Below are 22,345 nucleotides of genomic sequence, written 5' to 3'. Positions count from 1 at the left end.
ACGCTGTACGCCACTCTTGTTTAAATAAGGAGAAAAAACCGAGACCATAACAAATAAACTTTAGGAGACATTTTTAATTGGTTGAGTTGAGACAAACTGTGGACATTTTTCTCAACACTATGGGATGTACACTGTTGATAAAAAGCTTAGTTCAAAGTAGCTGGACACGTGTCCACAGCGCTGCCTTAAGCTTCACATTATCCACCTCATATATATGGCTTTTATTTTCTGCACTTAGAAAAGTCTGGATAAAAACATCAGTATATACAGAAATATGTGCATATTTACATTTTGTAAATGGTGTGTAAATCAGTTACATTATTTTGTTTTATTCAGAAAAAAACAAGAAACAAAAAAAAAAAAAAAAAAAAAAAAAACACATTGCAACCAGAGAAAAGTTCATTTGTCAGGACTGGAAGCCTACACAATGTGTTGTACTCAAGTAACTCGAGGGAATAAAGAAACAAACGTAGAAATCGTAAGGTGACAAAGAGTACAAACATTGTCTGTTGTTTAGAGCTTTTTCCAGAGAACCGTTTGAAAATGGAAATTCAACAAAATACTGCTCATACACATTTACAGTGATGTTTGGATGAAGACTTAGGAGCAAGGAAGATGTAATGTCTATAAAACAGAGCCTAGGAAGAGTGCTTGTCATTGTCTGTACTCTTAGTTTTCTCCTTGGATGAATCGCGTTTACTCTCTCTCTTGTCCTCTTTCTTTTCTTTGCTCCTCTTGTCTTGATCTCTGTCACGATCTCGATCTCTCTCTCTTTCGCGATCCCGGTCCCGCTCTCTGTCTCGCTGTTTTTCTCGTTCCCTCTCTCTTCCCCGGTCTTTTCCACGGTCGCGGTCTCTGCTTCTTGATCGATCTCGTCTTCGGTCTCGTTCCCGCTCCCTGTCTCGGTTTCTCGCTCTGTCGCGGTCATAGTCTTTCCGGTCGGATTCCCGAGGCCTGTCTTTATCCTTATCCCTGTCTCTCTCCCTTTCTTTCTCCTTGTCTCTCTCCCTCCTTTTCTCAGAGTCTTGATCCCTGTGTCTCTCTCCCTCTGCGTCCCTGGTCTTCTCACTGTCCCTCCCCCTGCTCCGGTCTCCTTCTCTTCCACGCTCTGGTTCCCGCTCCCTCTCCCTTCCTCTATCCCACTCTTGTTCCCGACTCCAGCGCTTGCCTATCCCCCTATCCCAGGGGGGCCTGCCACCGTGAGGACTTTCCTTCTCTCTCTCCCTTCTATGGTCTTCAGAGAGCTCTCTCTGCCTCTCCTCTAAGGACTGTGAGGAGCCAGAACTGAGTTCTCTGTGTGGTATGTCAAAGCGACTCAAACGCTCTCCACGTTCTCCGGAGCGAGGCTCTAAATCATCATGGGTGGCACTACTCCTCCTTCTCATTTCCGGAGAAAGACGCCGCCAGTGGTCCTCCCTCGGTAGGTCTGGACTTTGGCCTCCGTGGCGACTGGGAGGGCCGTGTAGTCCGTCTACAGATGGTGGCAGAAGCGGCATGCCGTGGCGAACAGGTCTGGGATCGTCTGAATGCCAATCGAAACGGTAGCGTTCTGAAATCTGAGAAAGATGCGGCCTATTTTCCGGAGCCGGGAGTCCTCGGGGTTCATCGAAAGACCGTCTCTCTAGCGGTGAAGATGGCGGTGGCCTTGAACCGCCATACTGGTTATGTGGTTGGAAGAGCTGTCCACTCAACTCCGTGCTAGGAGGCAGTCCTCTCCTATCCTCGTACTGGTCGGGCGGAGGTCCACGATAAGCGGAAGGTGCTGGAGGACCAAGATTCTCTTTATAATATTGGGGAGGATTTGGATTCTGGTCCAAACTGGGATTGAAGGAGTTACTGGAAGTGTCTTTGTTGTAATGCTGATTTGGTGGGGGACCCCTGGGGCCTGGGAAGAGAGCAGGAGGAGGGTGCCTGGTATCAAAGTGAGCAGATGGTGGGGGTCCTGTGAAAGATGGAGGAGGACCTCTGTTAGCAGGGAAATTAAAAGGAGGTATAGGACTAGAGAATCTTGGTGGCAGTAAGTTGTTCTGTCCTTCAAAGTTTGGAGGTGGGTGAATGTTTGGAGGTGGGCCTTGTAGTCCAATGTGTTGAGGGGTCATGGAAGGATCAAATATTTGTGGAGGGGGTGCTCTCTGAGAAACTGGAGGGAATTGAAGAGGGGGTCCCCTAGGCGGCAGGATGTTTTGTATTGGTGGTCGAGGAGGTGGCTGCTGCTGTTGGTGCTGGTTGTTCGGCCACTGGTTCTGGTTTTGATAGGGAGGGTAGGATGTCGGAGTTGGGCCGTACTGCTGACTGCCATCCACTTGACGTGGGGGAGGACCATGAACAGAGGGAGGAACGTGGATAGCTGGGGGAGGCCCCTGCATCGAAGGAGGACCGGACATTAGAGGAGGACCTTGCATGGGTTGCAGCATAGACTGTGGCGGAGGCCTCATTATCAGGTTCTGACCTTGCATGGGGTGGGGAGGGACAAAGCTGGACTGTGGTGGAACATCGACTGGCGGTCGGTATTCATTATTGAAGGAGGCCATGTGGTGCGGCATGTGATGCGAGTGAGCATCGGCCACCGTGTTTTGAGTGAGTACTGGGATGGCGGACGTTACCGTGGAGATGTCTGCAGACTCTCTGCGATACCGCGAAGATGGGACATCTTGGCTGTTTTCCTCGTACTTTAAATCATCGCCAGCTTTTAAGATACTGGCAGCATTTGGCCAAATGCTGTATTTGTCCACTTCAGTTTCCTCTTTGTCGTCTTCGTCTCTTTTCCTTTTTCTATCGGTCATGTAGCTGACCTCCATATTATGTTCCACCTCCTCTCCCAGTAAAGGAATTGAAACCTCTTCATTGTCCGAGTCCATGAAAGGAAGCGCCGTCTCACTTTTTTCCTCCTCCTGAGCCAGTGAAGTCTCAGGACCTTGTGGGGCATCAGCATGTACTTCTACTTTAGGTGGAGATTGCTCTTGTGCCAGAGGTGCAGAGGTAGGAGATGGTTCGGTTAAAGGAGGAGGAGACGACAGCTCCTCTTTTTGTTCCGGTTCAGACTGTTTCTGTTCACCCACAGACTGGCGAGGATCCCTGCTCTGTCTTGGATCTCTTCTCTGGTTGATAAGCGGAGCAACCGTTGACGACTTGACTAGTTCTTCAACTTTCTTGCCAAGTTGGAGTAAGTGACTGCTGGCAAGTGTGTCTGGAAGTAACAAAGCTGCGGCGGCTGTCTCTGTGGACAACGTCTGCTGTTCTGCCTGCTTCTGCAGTGCTTGATCTCCAATTCTTCGAAGATTTTCCAGGATCATCTTTGCATCAGGCACATTTTCAGCTACGGGCTTAGTTTGGGCCGGTATCACAGTTTTGACATCATCAAAAATCGAATCATCTTCAGGATCGTACTCCACATCGTCAGTTTCAGCTGCTTCCACCTCAGTCGACTTACAGACCTCAGGTTTGATTATCTCGTCAGCAGCCTTCTTTGTCACATTAAAGACCAGACTTGGGTCATACTCTTCTTCGGGATCATATGGTCTGTCGTCTTCATCTTCTTCTTCTAATGTCTCTTTTGGATTTTGGGTAAACTGTTGGACAATGGGGTCTAACATTGTAGCGGTGGCAGGAAGTTCCCTAGTTTGATCAGATGGAGAGTTAGAAGCGTCTGAGTCCAGCTTTTTGTTCCTAAAGATCGTGTTGAGAATGGTTTGAAGAGGCGTGGCGGCTGATGCAGAGCTTCCGGATGTGGAATCCTTGCCAAGGGTAGCGGATGTGACTGGAGCATTGACAGCCGATAACAAGGAAAGGACTGAGACAGCGGTGTTTGCGGTGCTGCTGCTGGGAGTCTCAGAAGAGTTAGATGGAGGTGAACCTGGCGGAGTCGTGCTGAAGGGGATTTCAAGACTCTGCCGTGCGCTTCTCTCTGCCTTGACTGCGGGAGCGGGTTTTGGGAGTCCGGTTTCATCTGCATCTTTGGTTTGAATTTTGGACCGTTTGTCATCCATTTCAAGCGGCGCACCAACTCGCTTTCGGTCCTTCTGGCAGATCAGCAATCCCAGGAGGAGGTTGGGGCGAGCTGGTTCAAGTCCTGAGATGCAAACACACAGGAACCAGAGAAAGAACTTCAAAATCCATAAAAATTAAACATTTAAAAGCAAACAATAACAATGCTGAGGTACAAAACAAAAAATACTGGAATGAGAGCTAAAAGACTGCTTCGGACTACAACAAAGGTATCAAAGAGAACCTCTCGCTATAATGAAAACATACCGTCTTGCATTAAAACAATTGGCCAGAGATCAGAACAGCCAAAATCCTATAGAGAACTTAAACGCTACAAATTTGCCTTTAACCCTCTTCATTAAATACGTAAAAATTAAGGTCTTTCAGTCTAAAATCAGCAGTAGGTAGTTTCATGCATTTTTATGTTCAATAGAAATCTGATAGACTGAAGACATGAGCTTAAATGCATAATTAGGATTGATTTGGCCAAGTCTCTCTCGAGGGAATTTAACCAGGGACAATCCAGTGAATGAATGGTTAAAAAATAAAGTGTAATTCCTTAATTTTCTGTAGGGTTCAAATCTTCCAATTAAATCATCCGATCAGACCTTAGAGAAACTTAACTGGTTTCTGCCAATGATGCGTTGCTACTGCCAATGAACTTGCTGACATTTGTTAGGAGCTTAGACAAGCAAATAAGGGTCTTTGCAGGTCTTTTAATAGATGCAACACATAAACAGAATACAGTACTAAAAAGATTATGCAACATATATACATAGACTGGAACATATTTTCCTTTTAAACTGATTGAGTTAATTTAAAATCTGTTCACAGACCCTAATTTTTTCATGATTTGGTGAAAAACCTGACCTCTATACAGACTTGTTGGATCACCTTTATTCAACCACCGGTTTTAGAAACTTAAAGTGCTGGTCTTTTATAAGCAGAAATGTGTTTGAATCCAACTTGATTCCTTGGTAGAGTTGAAGCACTTCACTGTATGGTTGGCATCTTAAAAGAAAGCTTGACTGAAGGCTGACTTGAAACCGATTTATTAATCATATGTGTATTTAACACATATACTGAGCCAAGTCTTGAAAAACAACAGATTGAGACTGGATGATGTGGCACCAATCTGCAAAGCAAACTTTATTGAAAATGTGCCGTACAATTTCAAATACACAGAAAAGAATACAGAAGATAATACAAGCATGTTGGGAGACTCAAAAAGAAACATGAGCACCCCCTACAGTTAGAAAAAAGCTCTCATTCCAGTCTGAACAAAGAAAATATACTTACCGTATGTTTGAAAAACATAAATAAATCACAGTTTGACAGGAAATTAACAAATACCACACAACACTTAAATAGCAGCAGTATTTCTATAATCCCTTCTAAATGCTTACCTGGCCCGTCAAACGGTAATAGCCTAGAGGGTAAAGGGTCTTTTGAGCCGAGTGGGATGAGATAGAGGTCTTTGATGCGCCGGTTGTTGTTAGCTACCACGCCAAATTTCTTTCTGCTGCTGAAGTAAGAGAAGAGAGACACATATGCTACCTCTTCTTCCTCTGTGGCTGGCTGGAAACGGATCAGACACAGCTCCTGAAAAACACAAAGAGGGGGAAAAATAGAATTTGATACAAGACGTTTGAAGAGGAAATCGCAGCTCTTCTACCAGTTAATCTTTCTCTAAACCAACCTTGGAGAGCGACGTTTTCAGCTTCCCAACATAGTCCCATACGGTGTTGGGAGATATCCTGCCTCCGATGTGGATGGTGTCAGGTAAATCCTGAACCACATTGACAAAGAGAAATAGGTTGAATGTCTATGTGAATTGAAGTAAACAGAAAATCTACTTGATTTATATAAGAAAACAATGTATAACCCAAATTTGGTTTGGTGAAACTACCTCTTTCAGGTGTTCAAAGGAGCCTGACACCAGATAAGCTTTGGTCACAAACTTAGCAACTGACTGCATATTAACAAATCCTTTCCATATCGTCTCCTGACCGTACAAGAAGATCGCCGTTTCCCCCTCAGGAGGAGGTTCAGCTGAGCTGTAATAAATCAAAAACACCCTCCTGTTAGATAAGTTGATGCAACACTTTAAAAAGTAGGTCTCAATTCAATATTTTGAGTTATTCTTGATAGTACTGTCGCAGAAAGACTGAACACCTTTTTTTCGTAGATTTGGACGTAGCCACTAGTGGAGGCGGCGCTGGTGGCAGTGGAAGTGGTAGTGGTAGTGGTACTTTAACTCCAGAGTCCATCGGAGCAGCAACCGAAGCTGTGATAGGAGCCAGGACAGGTTCTGCTGCGTTACTGGCGGGTTTTTCGATGGCCGGTGGCACGACGCTCGCGGCAGAGCCGTGGCGGGCCATGCGAGGGTCTCTCCGAGAGATGCTGACGGAAGAGACGGCGGGGGTGACGAGTGGAAGGGTTGGAGCGGGAGGCACCATCGTGTTCGGATCCTCCTGGTAGAGCTGCGGCGGAGTTTCTGGAACAACTGGTCCCGCGTTGGAGTGGTAGGGTGGAGCAACCGGCGGATGGGACGATAAGGGATCTAGGGGAGGGTAGGCCGCGGCATTGACAGAAGGTGAATCCCCAGACCTGGATGACCTTGACTCGTGTCTGGGTGGTTTGACGTCAGGCTTACTGGAGACTCTGGCCTTTTTGGATGCAAGTTCATCTTCTGTCTTTTGTCCTAGAAGACACATTTTTGAAGCATGAATAAGGAAATAAAAACACTGGAGTAAACATAATAGCATCATACTACCGTGAACCTGTATTACCTGTGCATATTTTACAGTTGAGGTCAAACAGATGAGTCTTGTGTTCAGAAGTGGTGTCTTTAAGCATGCTGCTGAAAACATCCACCATGTTGCTGCCAGTGTTGCCGTCAGCAGAGGGCTGGGCGGTTGCTGAGGGAGTTGAGCAAGCCTCGTCTTGGTCCTGAGGAAACGCAAGAGGAATCCCATCAAATTTTAAATGTAAGAATAAAACAAAACACAATTCTCCCATCTTATGACACTTTTTTTTTTTTTTTTTTGCAAGTCATCCTAAGCAAAATGAAGACAGAAATTGCAAAGACGGCCAACTAAATAAAAATATATTTCTATTTGTTAATATTTATTGGCTACTTTTTAGATTTCCTCATGCACAAGCTTCATGCAGGCTGAAGGAAGATGCAGAAGAGAAGCTCGCCACCACTTACTGCCGCAGAACCCAAGCGAGAAGACGGCGCAGTAGCAGAAATACATACATCTGCGTCGGATGGGGGAGCATCGTCCATGTCTACGCTGTGGGAGCCCGTGTCGTGCCTGCTTCCATGTCTGGAATGCCCCGAACGACCCCGAGAGTGACCCTGAGGACGGAAATTCAAAGATATGCCTCACCGCTAATTGTTCCAGGTCAAAAAGAATTTATTAATAATTTGACTTTTTTTTCTAAACAGAAACATAGTGCAACAGAAAAAGTGAGAGTGGATTTTGTTAGTTTTAGCAAAAAATGTTTAATAAAAACCGTGTTTTCAAGCTCCACCCATCTCTAATGAATACCCACAGCATGATGTAGCCACCATCATGTTCCACCAATGAAATGGTCCTCTAAAATAAATCTGTTGCCCTCAATTTTATTTAAAAGTGTCTGAGTAATGGGGGCAGAAAACAAAAGTGCAAAATACTCAGATCTGTAAAAAAAAAAAAAAAGAAAAAAAACATTTTAATTTCCTTCCACTTTGCAATTCCATTTGCCAAACTGTGAAAAGGGTCACATGTTAAAAGGAAATCTGATTCGTAAAAGCAATAGGAATTTTTACCTCTGAACTTTCAAACTTTCTCCACTCGGATATTTCTTTGGAGAGCAGCTCTTCCGCACTTAGTCTCACCAGTCTGAAGGGAGTAACTTGTCCACCAATCACCCTGTAGAACAAACCCTGCAACACACACATCGTCCATCAAACATCCCCAAAACCTTGTTGGCTTGAATAACGTTTAAAACTTCCCTGCACGTGTACCATGTGCTCTTGACCGACTCACTTTGTTTTTAGGGTCCTTCAGGTTGAACATCAGGGTCCTGTATTTGTTCTTGTATTTGCTGTCAGTACTCAGGCAGAGGTTAAACATCTCCTTCTCGATAGCGTATGCAAGTTTCCCCACCTCACTTTCTGTCATTTTCAGATCATCGCTGTCACTCACCCTGTCGGAGGAAAATACATTCTCAACGGTCAATAAGGATAAAAGAAAAAGTAAAATTGTCACACCTGGAGATGAGAGGAACCCACCTTTTGAAGAGAATGTCAGTGAGTGAGCGCCGGATGTTCTGCCTCATCTGGTTGTTGGCTGGTGGTCTCACGGGGGACGAGTGGGAGGATGATCCAGGTGGATGGGAATGCCTGGAAGACGAGGAGCGGCTGGATGAAGTTGAAGATACTGGAGAGGATGGGACTCGGGAGGAAGAAGAGGAAGAGGAGTCTGGCTGACTCTGGGAAGGGGAGTCTTTCTGTTGAGGTTGCTTCTTAGGAATGGTGAAGTTGGACTTTGTGACTCTGAGGGCCCCTGTGACGTGAATTGGACCTGCGGGGAATGGAGATGGGTTGTGGGCCGACGCCTGGCCGGGTTTCTTGGACTTCTCTGTGGTTTTAGCTGGGGTGGTCGCCTGTTTCTTGGAGACCTTGGAGCTGCTAGCTTGCGGAGAAGACTTCTTGCTCTTCGATGAAACCGCAGTGGATTTTTGTGGAGGGGACTTCTTCTTTCCTTTGCGTAGATTTGAGGATATTCTGGTGGATTTCTCAGGCGACAGGCTCCGTTCCTTCTCAGTCTTTTCTTCTTTGGGAGGAGCTGTAAGCCAAGAACAAAGCCCAATGTTTATAAACTAAATGTTTATTTTAAAAAAAAGTAGGCAAAATTTGTTCCTCTGAATATCAGCAGTTGTGAAGCAGTCTATTAATACGTCACAATAAAAACACCCTCAAATTAATATGACAATTTAACAATTTCAAAATCAGGAACCATAAATCAGTCACATCAGAAAGAATAGAATATACTGAAAGCTATTTAAAAATGTGGGAAAAGAAGACAAAAAAAACAAACATTTTATTTATGGCTGTGAAAGCTGGTACATTTTGGTATTAATAAAACCTATTTTAAAATGGGAGAAAAGAAATGCAAGTTAAAAAAAAAGTAATATCCAAACTCTCCAAACCCAAATACAATAAACAAAAAAGATCCGAGTGATCTAGCATTACTGCCTGTTCAAGTTCAAATTGATGGGCTATTAGCAGCAGCATCTAAGCAGCTAACATCTCAATCTACTATTTTCTGTTACTTGAATATTTTCTAGAACAGCAGCTTTAACCACTGTGTTCAACCCACGTCTACTGCTTGGACAGGCTCATTTAAATTTAAATAATAATTTGGTAATAGTTAATGTTTTAATTTCATCAATGGGTGAGCGACATACTTGAAACAAGTATCTAAAGCACAAAACTCAACCTCTTAAGGTGAATTTGGGTGAAGTCCTACTCATGGATTGTGCAGGAACAAACAAAAATCCACAGGTGGTCAATTTTGCAAAATTCCCAAAATTACACCTTCCACTTTCAGGGTTACTGTAGCTTTCATTTAAATTGTAGTCAACAGCTGCACACTTAAGAGTAATGTACATCCGGTAACTCTAGAAAACCACAGTATTTTATGCAAAGCCGCCAATGTAGTAGTGTTTTCTAGGGATTTTGTAACATTATATAAAATGGCAACGAAACTAATCAAATTTTCTACACTTTGGTCTGGTTAACCAAAAACAGCTGAACACAACTTTTTCCATATGCTTATATAACCTTCACTCCTTCCAGTTGATCAGAAGTGGGAGCTTATCTCATAATGTTGTCCTTCATATGCATCAAATCCATTCCAGGAAGAGACAGGAAAACTTCAGTCTTCCATCTCCTTCTGAAGCTGGAGGATCTTCACCGCTCGTCTTCAGGGTCTCGTCTTCGCAGACATGTCTCTTTCCCCCCCACCGCTGCGTTCGCCGCTCCCGACTGCTTCCGTAAAAACGGTGCGGCCGTCAACTTTTTACATCGACGTTTCTGGTGTCAGCTGAACTTGGTCTAGACATCCGACAGCAAGCCAACAACGCTTGAAATTAATGGAGGCATCCAAAAATCTGTTTATCACCTTTTATTTTAAAGCCAGTCACTTAGGAAAAATAAGTGGTGCAGCACATTCAATATGAATGAAACATCTCATCACCCCCAAACATGAAGGGCAGGTAAGTAAAATGTTTTAGCTGCTAATAGCAACAGCTCAACATGAGCCGTTCTTAGAAATTCCCACCTACCTGCAGCAGGAAGGACCTTTGAGGCACAGCAGTGGGATGTGATGAGGCTTGTTGTGGAGGGAAATCAGGAAGGTCATTTGGGGGGAAAAAACCCAACGATAGCACCTAATAAATCCACTTCATTCAGTCCACCTCAAACTGATTCTCTAAAAAGTGATCCCTGGTGTCTCCCAAATGTTGGGGAATTATCCCAAAGGCATCGAAATGTCTAGTTCATTATGATCTGATCCAGAAACGAAGCTTTAGCCTTCAAAACCGTTAACCTATTTCAGACCAGTACATTCCTAACTTGGTTGACGCCCACTTTTATTATATATATATATATATATATATATATATATATATATATATATAAGTATATATACACAGAGAGATTCAAGTGTTTAATTTAAAGCTGCCAATCCCTTACAGCGTCAGTTTAATCTCCTCCTGAGCCACCAGTGTTGTATGAGGAGTGCCTTTTAATGTAAAACTCCTTCATTTTTGGTCGCCATTACTCCTCACACTTACCTGCTGCAACACTGAAAACCATTCATTATATAAAAAAGTCTCTGCGTTATTTAGATCATATTTCTCCTGCACAGATCAGTTCATGTTCTCCCCCAGAAACACGGGACGCTTTCTGAATGAGGTTAGCGTCACAGGAACCACACACAGAGCAGGAAAACAACTAATGCAGTTTAAAAACAGCAGCACTAGACCTTCAAGGAGATACATACACTTTTTGTTTAACACTGTTGGTGATATGGGTGTAGTCTTTTCTGGTGTTACTGCAATGTAATTATGGTCACTGGACCAGGAGGCAGTGGACGGCGGAGGCCGCTGTTCCTCGGCGTATTCGTCTTCGTCGTCCTCGTCCAGGTCGGGGCTGAAGTCTTCGTCGCTGTCCGACGCCCTCTGGGTCTTCTTCTGTGCCTTCCCGCCGGCTCCACCCTTCTGGACAGGAGAGGAGAGAAGCAGATTCACAAGTCAGAGAAAATTCTCCACCACATGAATTCAGACTGGCTACAAAAACTCAAGGAAATTCTACCAACTCTGTTGGTGAGAAATGCATCTATTAGGCCTTGCGGTCAGAGAAAAAAGGCAGTTCATCACCATTAGCAACACATTAAGAGTTCTAACTCAACATTAGAACTCTTTAGTAAGCCAACACTGTCACAGAAACCACAAACTTGGATTGAGGAAAGAGTTCACACCAGAGATGAGAGGCAGCTGAGAAAACTAGAGGGATTTGCTTAAGGTGAGAGACTAAGCTAACAATTATTAGCTACACAAGCCCTGTAACACATTCCTCCCCAGTTTAGGTCACCTGGTTTGGAATCAGAACACTTTCAAAATGTGTCCATCAGCTCTACATGAGGGGAAACTGGATTTAGTAGTATTAATCCTCTGCTAGTCCAAAGGATGGAGTGACTTTGGTAGTGTTAAGGGGAAGTAGCGACAACTAATAAAAAAAGAAATTAAAAACAAAAAACAGAAGAAAAAAAAAGATCCATAAAATCTATTCAGCTTTTGTCAAAATAAAACAGTCTGAAAAACTGGGTGTTCAGTCAAGGGACCCCATCTCTAATCCACAACAGCTCGTTTCCTTCACCGTTAAATGTGTCCCAGGTTCAACACACCCCAAATAAATGGGTTAATTACCTCCTGGGCATGCAATCAAGTTTTACTAAGTCCTGGTAAATGATCATTATTTGATTCAGGTGTGTTCATGCAGAGATGCCTCTAAAAGGTTCTGGACGGTCGCCCTCCAAAACTGGACTTTAACACAACCTGTGGTAAAGCAAAATGGCTCCCATGTCGCTCTCGCTCTCATTAAACAATTGTTACTTCACATTAGTCCCATCTGTCTGAATAAAACAAGTTATTTTAGCTTGCAAACATCGTTTCAGATCTGGAGCAATAAGATGACACTAGATCACAATAATTCATTATTGACCTTATTATTATTGACCTTGTGACAAAACGCATAAATATGGCATCATCTATGAGGGACACTTTATTCACCGACGTTCCAGCTGAGCCGAAGGACATCAGTTCTGTTTTCCTCCGTTTCATTTAGCCACATAAACCAACTTTCATGTACAAACAGTCTAATGTAGTGTTGAATTTGAAAGAAAGCGCATTTTTAAGTTTGCAGCATGGTTAGACTCGGTGTACTTGAATATAAAATATTTAAATAGCTAATCACACTGCTTAGAAATGTTTATTAGGAGACTCCTCCATGGTTACAATCTGGCAAAATTCAGATGCATCTGATCCAACACCTAAATCAGTTGGTTAAAGTCATTTAACTCTGCATAGGCCTGGTAACGAGCTGTTCCATTAGATTCAGGCGTGTTGGATTAAAGACGCATCTAAAGGTTGCAGGATAGTAGCTCTAAGGGACTGGACGATATATACTTTTGCTGTTGCTTATTATGATTCAACAGCTATATTTTTATACAATGAAACATGCTGAATGTATTTTACCAGTATGCATTTGTAAATTATAAAAAAAGTCATTACTTAGAAAGCCGTTTCACAATAGAGTTCAGAAACTTAGCAGGCGATATGAAAAACATTGGTTTGCAAGAAAACAGGTCACACACAATATCTACTTTGAGGTCTTGCACTAAAAGTCCTCACAAACACTAATTTAGGTCAAAGATACAAGATTAAAGGAACGAGAACATAGAAGAATGGATGCCTGTCAGCTTCACAAGCTGTGGAGAAATTTAGTTTGTAATTTATGAGTTAAAAAGCTGAATCAGATCTGGAGCAGCTCCAAGAACAAGTCCATCACCTGGTCAAAGCTGTAGAAAGAAATATGCGTTCAACGTTCAAGAAAATCAAATATCGCATAATATTTCTAAAATATTATGCGCCAAATGCAATTGTCCTGTAAAGGCAGATTACCGTTGATATTTAACATCCTAAGAGATTTAACAGGAAGCAGTGAACAGAAACTTCAACATCCCATTCTGTTGAGTGAGATTAAAAATCTTTTAAAAAGTTGTATAGATAAGATATGAAGTAGTATTCATTTTGACGATCATAAACATTTAAGATTTCTTTTAAAGTTGCAACATTTTACACCTTTAGAAGATGACCTATAATGACATAAAAGTCCTAATCTTATTAAAAACGGTCAGATGATTTTTTTTCTTTTGTCTTTGACACAACTATTAGATAGTGGACATTTGCAGTTGTACTATATTAGGGGAAAAAAACATGCAATTGCAAAACTGTTGCTGAATACAGTTAGATATCAATTGTTCTTTAATCTGAATGCTCCCACCACATTTTGTGAACTTTAACCTCCCAGCCACAACAAATATATGTCCGATGTGGGTCTTGACGACAAAGTTCAACCTAACAAGCCGAATAAATCGCTGGCATGCAGAATTTGCCTGCATAGCATCGATATCCTACCAACCGTGGCATCCCAGCAGTCTTTTGTGATCGCTACACGGCACTCGTACTGTGACGGAGATTTTGACTTGATATGGTGTGCAGCTGCGGAAACATTAGGAGCTGCTTTCCACAGGATGAAGAGTCATTTGGTGTTCCCCAACAAAGTGACAGATTGTGATGAAATGCAAGACGACATTTAAACATGTTCATATTCTGAAATCAGTTACCATCAAACTGTGGAGTGTTTTGGAGCTAAAAAGATCCAAGACCACACATATTTCACATTCATAGCACACCCTTACTCAGTTTAATTAAAGCACGATTAAAAATGCAGAGGACGAGTACAACAAGCAGTTTGACACCGTCGTGAAAAACCTTTTTCCTTCTGAAATCAAACTCTGGTTGGAAGAACACTGTGATAAATATAAAACAAGTCCTAAATTTAAAACAGCCCAAACACTAAAGCATTCATTGGTGCTCAGCTATAAACCCCCCTCTGATTCTGACAGGTAAACATTGTAAGTTTAATATTCCTGCCACAGATCTGCAGTTATCCACATCATATATTTAAAAAAAAAAAAACTGTTTCTCAACCCTTATTGGACATAACCAGTGCTTTCAGGGGAAACTGTTTCAGGCAGTCCGGGTTACCTTTGCTGTGGACTTGTTTTTCTGAGGCATGCTCTTGTCCTTCTGTTTGGGCTCTTTGATGTCAGTGATGGACTTCATGGCTGCAGCGGCGTGCTTCAAGATGCAGTCGTCGCCACAGTACACGGAGTCCGGCTGGGCGATGCTCTCGCAGCCGGGACCGATGCATTTAGGCAGGGAGGAGTCATCCTCCGCCCTCTGCTTGGCCGCCTCCTCGGCCGGCGTGGTGTTCACCTCGACCGTCGTCTCCACCCTCTGCTCTGGTTCAGGTGGGGCTTTCTGCTCTGCTGCCGACGGAACCTTCGGCTCAACAGCCGACGACGCCTTTTGGTCTGCTTTGGGCTCGGCTGGCTGATGAATAGCCTGATTTAAATCGGCGTGGAACGAGATTAACAAATACATGGATCATTTCATATTGCAGGTCTGCCCTAAGCTATAACTCTGTGAATACAGTGAATAAATTTGTCAAGAAAACAGGACTGAAACGATGACTCCATTTACAAAATGGTCAACAAATTTAATAATCGACTGTTAACTGGACTATATGGCCTCAAAAAAGGCCATTTGCTGAAAATGTAACATTCAGAGCCATGATTAAGCCAAAACTGTACAAAATACACATACAATTATGAAAAAAATCTATTTTTCTGCAAATCCATTTTACCTAGAACTCCTCTAGTGGCAGTGGCAGTTTCAGCTTCACCGGATCAGATTCAGTAATGGAATGCTGCTTTTAAATTTTAGGCAATAAAATTATTATATTTTATTTAGAAATGAATTGACTTGTTTTATTTTTTATTTTATTAACATTGTATAAAACAATGTTAAATAAAATAAAAAATCTGCACAATGTGCCTTTTTTTTTTTTTTACCCCTCCAGGGGGTCTTTTGTGGGCTCTAGTGTCCCTTGCGGCAGACATGCGGCAAATATCGCCGGGTCCGGGAGTCGAACCCGCGACGAGGACTCAAGGCCTCCAAACATGGGTCGCGCTATTCCCTACGCCACGGCACGCCCATGTGCCCATTTTTTAATCCAATTAATTGTCAGACTAATCAGTTAATCATCCAACTAATCAATTAATCGTCAAACTAATTGATTAATCATTAAAAAAATAATCAAAATTAGTTGCAGCCCTACAAGATAAGAAGCTAAGGATGAAAACAGCTGGATGATGAGGTGTATATTTCGTAAAGCCTACTCTGATGACAACATGAAAGTTTTCCAGCTGCAGTCACCTACCGGCTGGAAGATCTTTATCTTCTTCTTCCCAGATGGATTAGTCGCTTTCTCTATCCTGCCTTTGATGCCCTGATCTTCCGTCCCGGTCGCTGTGGAAAACGCAGCCAGCCCTTGAAAAGCTGATGGACTTAGCCCCGCCCCGCCGGCTGAGAGTTTCTCAGCAGATACGGAGGAAGCTGAGGCGGTAACCTGAGAAGCAAAGTCTGCTCTGGGTTTGTTCGCCTCTGCGCTCGTGGGGAGAACGGCCATGGCGGGCCGGACCACCTGGTTCTTCTTCGCGGTGCAGTTGGGGCAGATGTAGTCTTCTCCGTTCCTCTCCATCAGACGCCCGCGGGCCTCGGTGATGCCAACGCAGTCGCCGTGGAACCATTCCTCGCAGCGGTCGCAGCAGATCATAAACCTACGGAGCAACATGCGGAATACAAACCTCACTCTCACATAGCTACGAACAGAAATGAATGGTTAACCTTATATTTACGAAATTAATGTAGAGGCAAACCAGAAATAATGGAAATTGGTGGACTGCAGTCATACTCCGATTCAACTATTTTATGTTTTGTAAATAGCATATTTTATAGGGATTTTATGTCAGACGTAGATAAAGTAGCAGATACTTAAATGATTTCAGAAGTTGCCTATCTAGTGTGCAGACTTGACCTGTGTGTAAATTACTGCCAGTAGAAATCCAATTGTTCTATGAAGGCCTCACTAGAGAACAGACAGCATTACGAAAACCAAGAACCACACCAGTAAAGCACACACTTATCAAGTGGGGGGAAAAAAACAAACAATAATTAGTTTTACATTTTTAAAACATCTAAATAAATATAAAGTTTAAAGTGGAGTTGGGTTATAAAACAATATCACAAGCTTTGAAAGTTCACTCTTCAATCAATCATCTGAAAATTTACCATGACATGGTTTACTGACTAAATGTGGCCTTTATGGAAGAGAATTAAGAGGAAGGTCCTTTTTCTGGATGCCATAAAAAGTGCCACTGCAGTTTATCACAACTCATTTAGGGAAGACAGCAACAATCTGGTCATTCTGGCAAAAAAATGAACACAACCCATAATCAACAACTACGAAACACTTATTATAAAGGTAACATGGCCGTTGGTCAAAGGGGATGAATGAAGCTAAACCAAGGCAATAATGAAAAAAGATATTTCAGATGTTACACAAAAAAAACTGACTTTAGACACGTAGCGGATGGAAGAAGGTCACGCTCCAAGCCTAATGCATTCCTCCCACTCTGCTCTACCACAGAGCTCTGCAGGCTTCTGCATGAAGGCCGGTCCTAGGGGTGACTGTTCAATACCACTTAGGAAAAATGCTGTGTGGTCACGCTACTTTTTCCAATAGTGCTTCACATACTTGGAGTACAATTCCGAGTAAAATAAGGGACTTTTCACTTATTATATATAAAAAAAATCTTAATATTGTCAATGTCAATATTGATTATATGCAAAGATGTTCAGACTTTAAGGTTTGTTTATGCATTTCTTGTTATGCATCTTATTTGTTTTAAGATCAACCTGCCATTTGGGACTAGAAATAGAAATTAGTCACCTGGTTATAATCTCATATATTTACATATAAATGTTCACTAATACATATTGTTCTATTCCTAAACTTAAACTTGAATGTTCTGACTCAGCATCCCTACAGCAAACACAATACTCCCATTCAAATGGTGGAACCAAACATACAGCAAAAAGAAAACAGGTCAAATCACAATCAAAGCGAATAAAAAAGCAATAAGCTTGTTTTAGGAGATACAATGATGAGCGGACTGTTATTTTTCCAGTGTGGATAGTTGTTATCTTGATCTGGGCAACATTTTGAAAGACGTGAATCCTTTTCATCCTACTTCAAAATTAAGTGCTACTTTGCGTTAGACAACCGCATAAAATCCCAATAAAACACATTAATGTTTCTGATAATTACATAAAAACATGAACAAGTTCAAAGAGAAAGCTCAATTCTCAAGGCACTGAACATGTCGATTTCTGATTAGCCAACTGGAAGAGGTAGCAGACATAATGACAACATACTGAACAAACCGTTTGTTGTGTTTCTGCCGACAGATACAGTATAGAGCGTTGGGGTCATAGCCTCCATCGTCAGACTCCTCATCTGAAGACGTAGATGAAGACGAAGAAGTAAAGGACTCATCATCGTCGTCGTCATCTTCATCTTCCGTCGTCTCATGCTTGCTCATCTTCCCGGCTGCTGTGGGTTTTGTTTCCTTCTTCATAGGAGCCATGTTTCTGCTTAGAGCTGCAGGAGCTTTAGCCGGTGTGGGGCTCTTCTTAGCTATCTTCTTCTTATTGACGTAAGTCCGGACTGGTCTGCGAGTCATTACTGCAGGTGTGTCTGCGTCCTCGTCATCGGTCTCCTTTTCTGTTTCACCTTCAGGTTCATTCGTCTCCTCGGTAACCTTCTTCTCGGCACCCTCTGTTGTCTTAGCGCAAGGTTCGGGTTTTGCATCTTTCGTCTCCTCGCTGTTATCTTGTGACTGACCTTCATCTTTACTGTCTTCCTCGTTCTCAGAGCTCCCCTCGTCCTGGACCGCAGCTCTCCCTGAGGATCTCGTCTGCCGGCCTCCTTGGGTTTTCTTCTGCGCCTGCTTCCTGGTGCTGCTTCTTGTCCTCCTCTCCGGAGACTCCGCTTTGTCCTCCGCCGACCTGGACTCAGCGTTCCCATCAAAACTGGCTTCGGACGCCGTTTCGGCGTCCGTTGGCGTTTGGGAAGGAGGATCTCCGCTTTCAATGCTCGGAGGGGCGCTTTTCCTAGAGCCCCGCTTTGTCGTCATGAGGAACTCCTCCAATTTGTCCGTTCGTTTGGGCTGCCGTCCGCTGCGCCGCACCGGACAGCGGCTCTCAGGACTGTCTGTTGTTGCCTCCACTGGCATTGTGCTCTACTGCAGTGGAAAAACAGGAAGTTTGAATGTTTTGGTTTTTTTTACTTCACGTTGTGGCCTTCAGTGCTGCAGCTGGTTGCTTTAGCAACTCTGTAGCCAGACTCTCAAAGTCATTTGAAACGGTCGCTTTAGTCTGCTTTCTGCTTCTTGAGAGCCTGCAAACAGCAACAACAGACAATCACCTAGGTGTACTATGGCAACAATGCCACAAAAAAAACCTGCATAGTTAAAAAAAAGAAAGAAATTGTTTACCATGCATTTAACTTAAAATTGCTATAAACATAATCTAATTTGTACCCTCAACAATAGAAGTAAATAAAACCTCGATAGAATGACTATGGGTCACTGAAATACTGATGGCTGTCCATTAGCGGTAATGCTGGGAAACCGTAGTGCCTATAAACTGTTAAGTTTTTCTATTACACTTCCACACACTGTTGATACGATATGACTCTGACACTGCTTTTTTTATATAACCATTTTTGTTTTAATAAAAGTCTTCTTAATGTAATGCTATCTGTAAGAAGACTCAAGACATTTAAGTTATTACTAAAGTTACTATGAAACAAATAGATTTAGATTATTGTAGTATAGCAGCCTGCACTATGTCCTCTAGGGGGCAGTGTTTTCAAGTTGAGAAAACACTCAACTTGAAAACACAGGTACCATCAACATTTTCAAAAAATATAAATAGTTCCCATGTCCTAAAAATAAAAGGAAAAAGTTAAGAGGAAAAGATTAAATCAAAAGGCATTCTGCTTAAAGATAAGAGTACAAATTTTAAGTATTTTTATATATGCCTCAAAGGATCATCTTCGTTCCTAAGGTATATTAATTATTTTGTCCAAAATATGATTTGTTCATTGGTTTACACACTGCATAACATGCAGAGATCATTACATTTTGCATTATAAAATTGAGCAATTTTGTTAAAATTCAATATAAAGTCATACACTAGAAGTGCTGGAGTTAGTCCACGTAGACAACACTCCTATGCAGTCTAGAGATTGTCCAAATGGCCTGAAGGTTTATAAGTACCCCTAAGTACCCTGGTAATGGCCTCAACGCATCTCACAGTTGCACAATTGTTCCTTAGACTTAGACTTCGACTTAGACTGGATAATGCAGCACAACATCAGCTGCAAAAGGTCACATCTCTCCAAAAACACTTCATGTATGCTTCAAAACTAGACTGAAGAGCATTACCTACAGGAGATCTGATCTCCTGTTGGTATCATAGATACCCACCCCCAACATGGACTATTCACACTCCTACCTTCTGGCCTGACGGTCAACGACCACATGTACAATAGAAGAATAGAAGAATGGGTGAATGGATGCTAATTTGAGCCATCAGAGTCGTCAGTTTGGACTCAGGGTCTTTTGGCCCTGTATCAGTAAGTATGGGGAGAAATCAAAAACCTAGTACTCCTAGTGTTAAAGGGTATTTTGAAAGGCATCACCATGGTAAGCAAGCAGATTTAAGAAACACTTTCATGGCTTGATTTTTTTTTAAGTGAAATATCACATCTGCCCTCAAACAGAACCACTGCTTCTTCATTAATTTTGTCACAAATATAAAAGACAATAAAAAAGTGTCTTGTAGTATTTTAAATAATGACTGAATTCTAAAGTTGAAACTTAATTTTGACCATCATTCCTTTTACTACTGTCAACTAATTTCAGAATTTTATTTTAATTTTTCCCCCTTCTATAATATAAATGAAAAACAGTGCTGCTTAAAAATAAAGACAATGTTATTATTATCCATTATAATCCATACCTGCACGTCAGTAGTGATGACTTGTCAAGCTAAAGGACATCAGATTAATTATCGTCAGTGTCAGGTTGAAGGTTCTATCAGAGAAAAAAAGAAAAAACGATTTAGAAACAAAGCAGTTAGTCTCACCCACACACACAGACACAGGGACTCGGATACAACGATATGACAAAATTAGAAAAATAAATCAGATTGATCCTTCTCAAATACACCAGAATGAACAGGACTGATATCGATTATCCAATCCATTTAAATTACTCTGACAGTCTCTTAACTACATAAGGGATTATTAAATAACCATATTTACAAATATGAATGTGGAGGATAAACACCAGAGCCCTTAATAGGAAGTCGATTTTAAAAATTACAACATTAAAATAGGTAATAAACACATATTTTTTTTACTCAAAGCATGAGTCATATAATGCTTTAAGCGTTTGTATTTGTTGCGTTTTAAGCGTAGCACGGCGTTGAATCAGATGCGGTCACGACTCCGAGCCACGTGAACGAAAGGACAAACAGTAGCCAGGAGAGATGGGAGGGGCTCGTCCAAAAAAGAAAGTAAATCACACACAATAGTAACTATATTCTCATGTTAAATCGCCTTCGACGAGTTGAAGTGATATCGGTAGTGATAACGAGCTGTTTACTGGAGCACACGGTAAACAGGACGAGCTGTTTCCAAGCGCCACCCAAACCGGAGGGCTGCACACGGCCTTCTGCACGAGCGCATTACAGATGCCTGATCGTAACGTTATATACGAACAGATGCTATGTTCCTAAAAATTAGACGCTAGCAGAGCTTATAGTGGGACTGAGTAGAACCAGGAACTAATATTAAAGTCTCTAGACCCCGTATGTTATTTTACCCCACGTTACATAACGATTGTAAAAATAAAAAAATAAATAAAACACTCCGCCAAAACATTTTTTGTGGCGTTAGCTAGCGATAATCCGGGCCTCGCCATCTGAAGCACCACCAATAAGTAAAAACGTAAAAGAAACATAAAAGAGCGACCTCACTGCATCCCATAATACTTACAGACTGCATTTGCTGTTATCTCTTTGGTCCTAATTTGTATTGTGGTCTCGCAACGTGGAGGTGAACGCTGCAGAACGTGCACTCGCAAGCCAACACGCTAAGCTAACCTTTTTAGCGGCTAATGGGTTTTAATTCCCCAGCATTTAGGTCTCCCTCGAACAAACAACGCAAATACACACCAGCCGAAAGGCATCCTTATTAAATTCTATACGCTAAAATCGTCAAATACCAACCTACATTTAATTGACGCAGTTACCTTATCCACAGCTAAAACGGGTTTGGCTAACGTAAGAGGCATCTTTATTCAGTCTCAACGCTGCCTTCAAGTAGAATTATTGAAACCAGTAACACTCGAGAATATCATAAAAACGTTAAATAATTACTAATATGAGTCTGAAATGTCTTTAATGTACTCACCTACATGTTAGAAATACCGACGCTATGCCCTCATTTCTGTCAATCCTCCATTTTCCAATCCCGTTGGATCTAACTGACTGCGGCAGATGGCTGACGGTTTACACAAAAAGCTTTCGGTTACAGCGCCACCCATTGGTCTGGAGGAGAACTGGGCTGATGCAGAATGTTGTGCTTTTTTATTTCAACAAGCTAGCGATTAGCATGATATATTTCTTTTGAACTTAAGGTATGAATAGAAATTGTATTTAAATGCAGAATTTAAAAAAAAACCCGTTTGATCATCATACAGTAACTGAAAATACCCTAGCATACTCATCGACGTTTAGAATAACACATCAAATAAGAGCTGAATAACAAAGATTACAAAAACAATTGAATTTTTTTGCCACCAGTCTGTACAATCTACACTTATGATTCATTAAGATTCATTAACATAGGCTATATTTTATAACTGTATAAAGGCTTTCCATTGAGCTATATGCATATTTCTGTTTTGTGAGACCAATGCATGCTCTTAGATCATTTACACCAACAGCTTAATGTATAGAGCAGCAAACATGTTTTTGAAAAGTC

General features: G+C 42.0%; 1 protein-coding gene across 7 annotated transcripts; it reads right to left on the bottom strand.

Annotated features, from left to right (window-relative positions):
- Positions 1 to 54: 54 nt before the first annotated feature.
- Positions 55 to 21,882, bottom strand: LOC114136006 (death-inducer obliterator 1). 7 transcript variants are annotated; one of them, XM_028003759.1, is made up of 17 exons: positions 21,773 to 21,882; positions 20,317 to 20,390; positions 17,665 to 18,688; positions 15,608 to 16,007; positions 14,371 to 14,730; positions 11,043 to 11,259; positions 8,267 to 8,822; positions 8,022 to 8,181; positions 7,802 to 7,918; positions 7,199 to 7,348; positions 6,777 to 6,936; positions 6,641 to 6,688; positions 6,160 to 6,547; positions 5,894 to 6,041; positions 5,684 to 5,773; positions 5,391 to 5,586; positions 55 to 4,069 (listed from the first exon to the last, which is right to left on the bottom strand). In XM_028003759.1, the coding sequence occupies exons 3-17, from the start codon at positions 18,522 to 18,524 to the stop codon at positions 639 to 641; spliced, it is 7,281 nt and encodes a 2,426-aa protein (XP_027859560.1). In that variant the 5' UTR covers positions 18,525 to 18,688; positions 20,317 to 20,390; positions 21,773 to 21,882; the 3' UTR covers positions 55 to 638. The 7 variants fall into 7 exon arrangements, with proteins under 7 accessions (XP_027859560.1, XP_027859554.1, XP_027859558.1 ...); XM_028003753.1 differs by having other exon boundaries at positions 6,160 to 6,688; XM_028003757.1 differs by having other exon boundaries at positions 6,160 to 6,688; positions 7,247 to 7,348.
- Positions 21,883 to 22,345: the final 463 nt, after the last annotated feature.

Source organism: Xiphophorus couchianus, chromosome 20 (genome assembly GCF_001444195.1).
Source record: "Xiphophorus couchianus chromosome 20, X_couchianus-1.0, whole genome shotgun sequence".
Taxonomy (NCBI): Eukaryota; Metazoa; Chordata; class Actinopteri; order Cyprinodontiformes; family Poeciliidae; genus Xiphophorus; species Xiphophorus couchianus.
The sequence above is the reverse complement of the archived record's forward strand: the minus strand, read 5'-3'. Positions and strand labels throughout refer to the sequence as shown.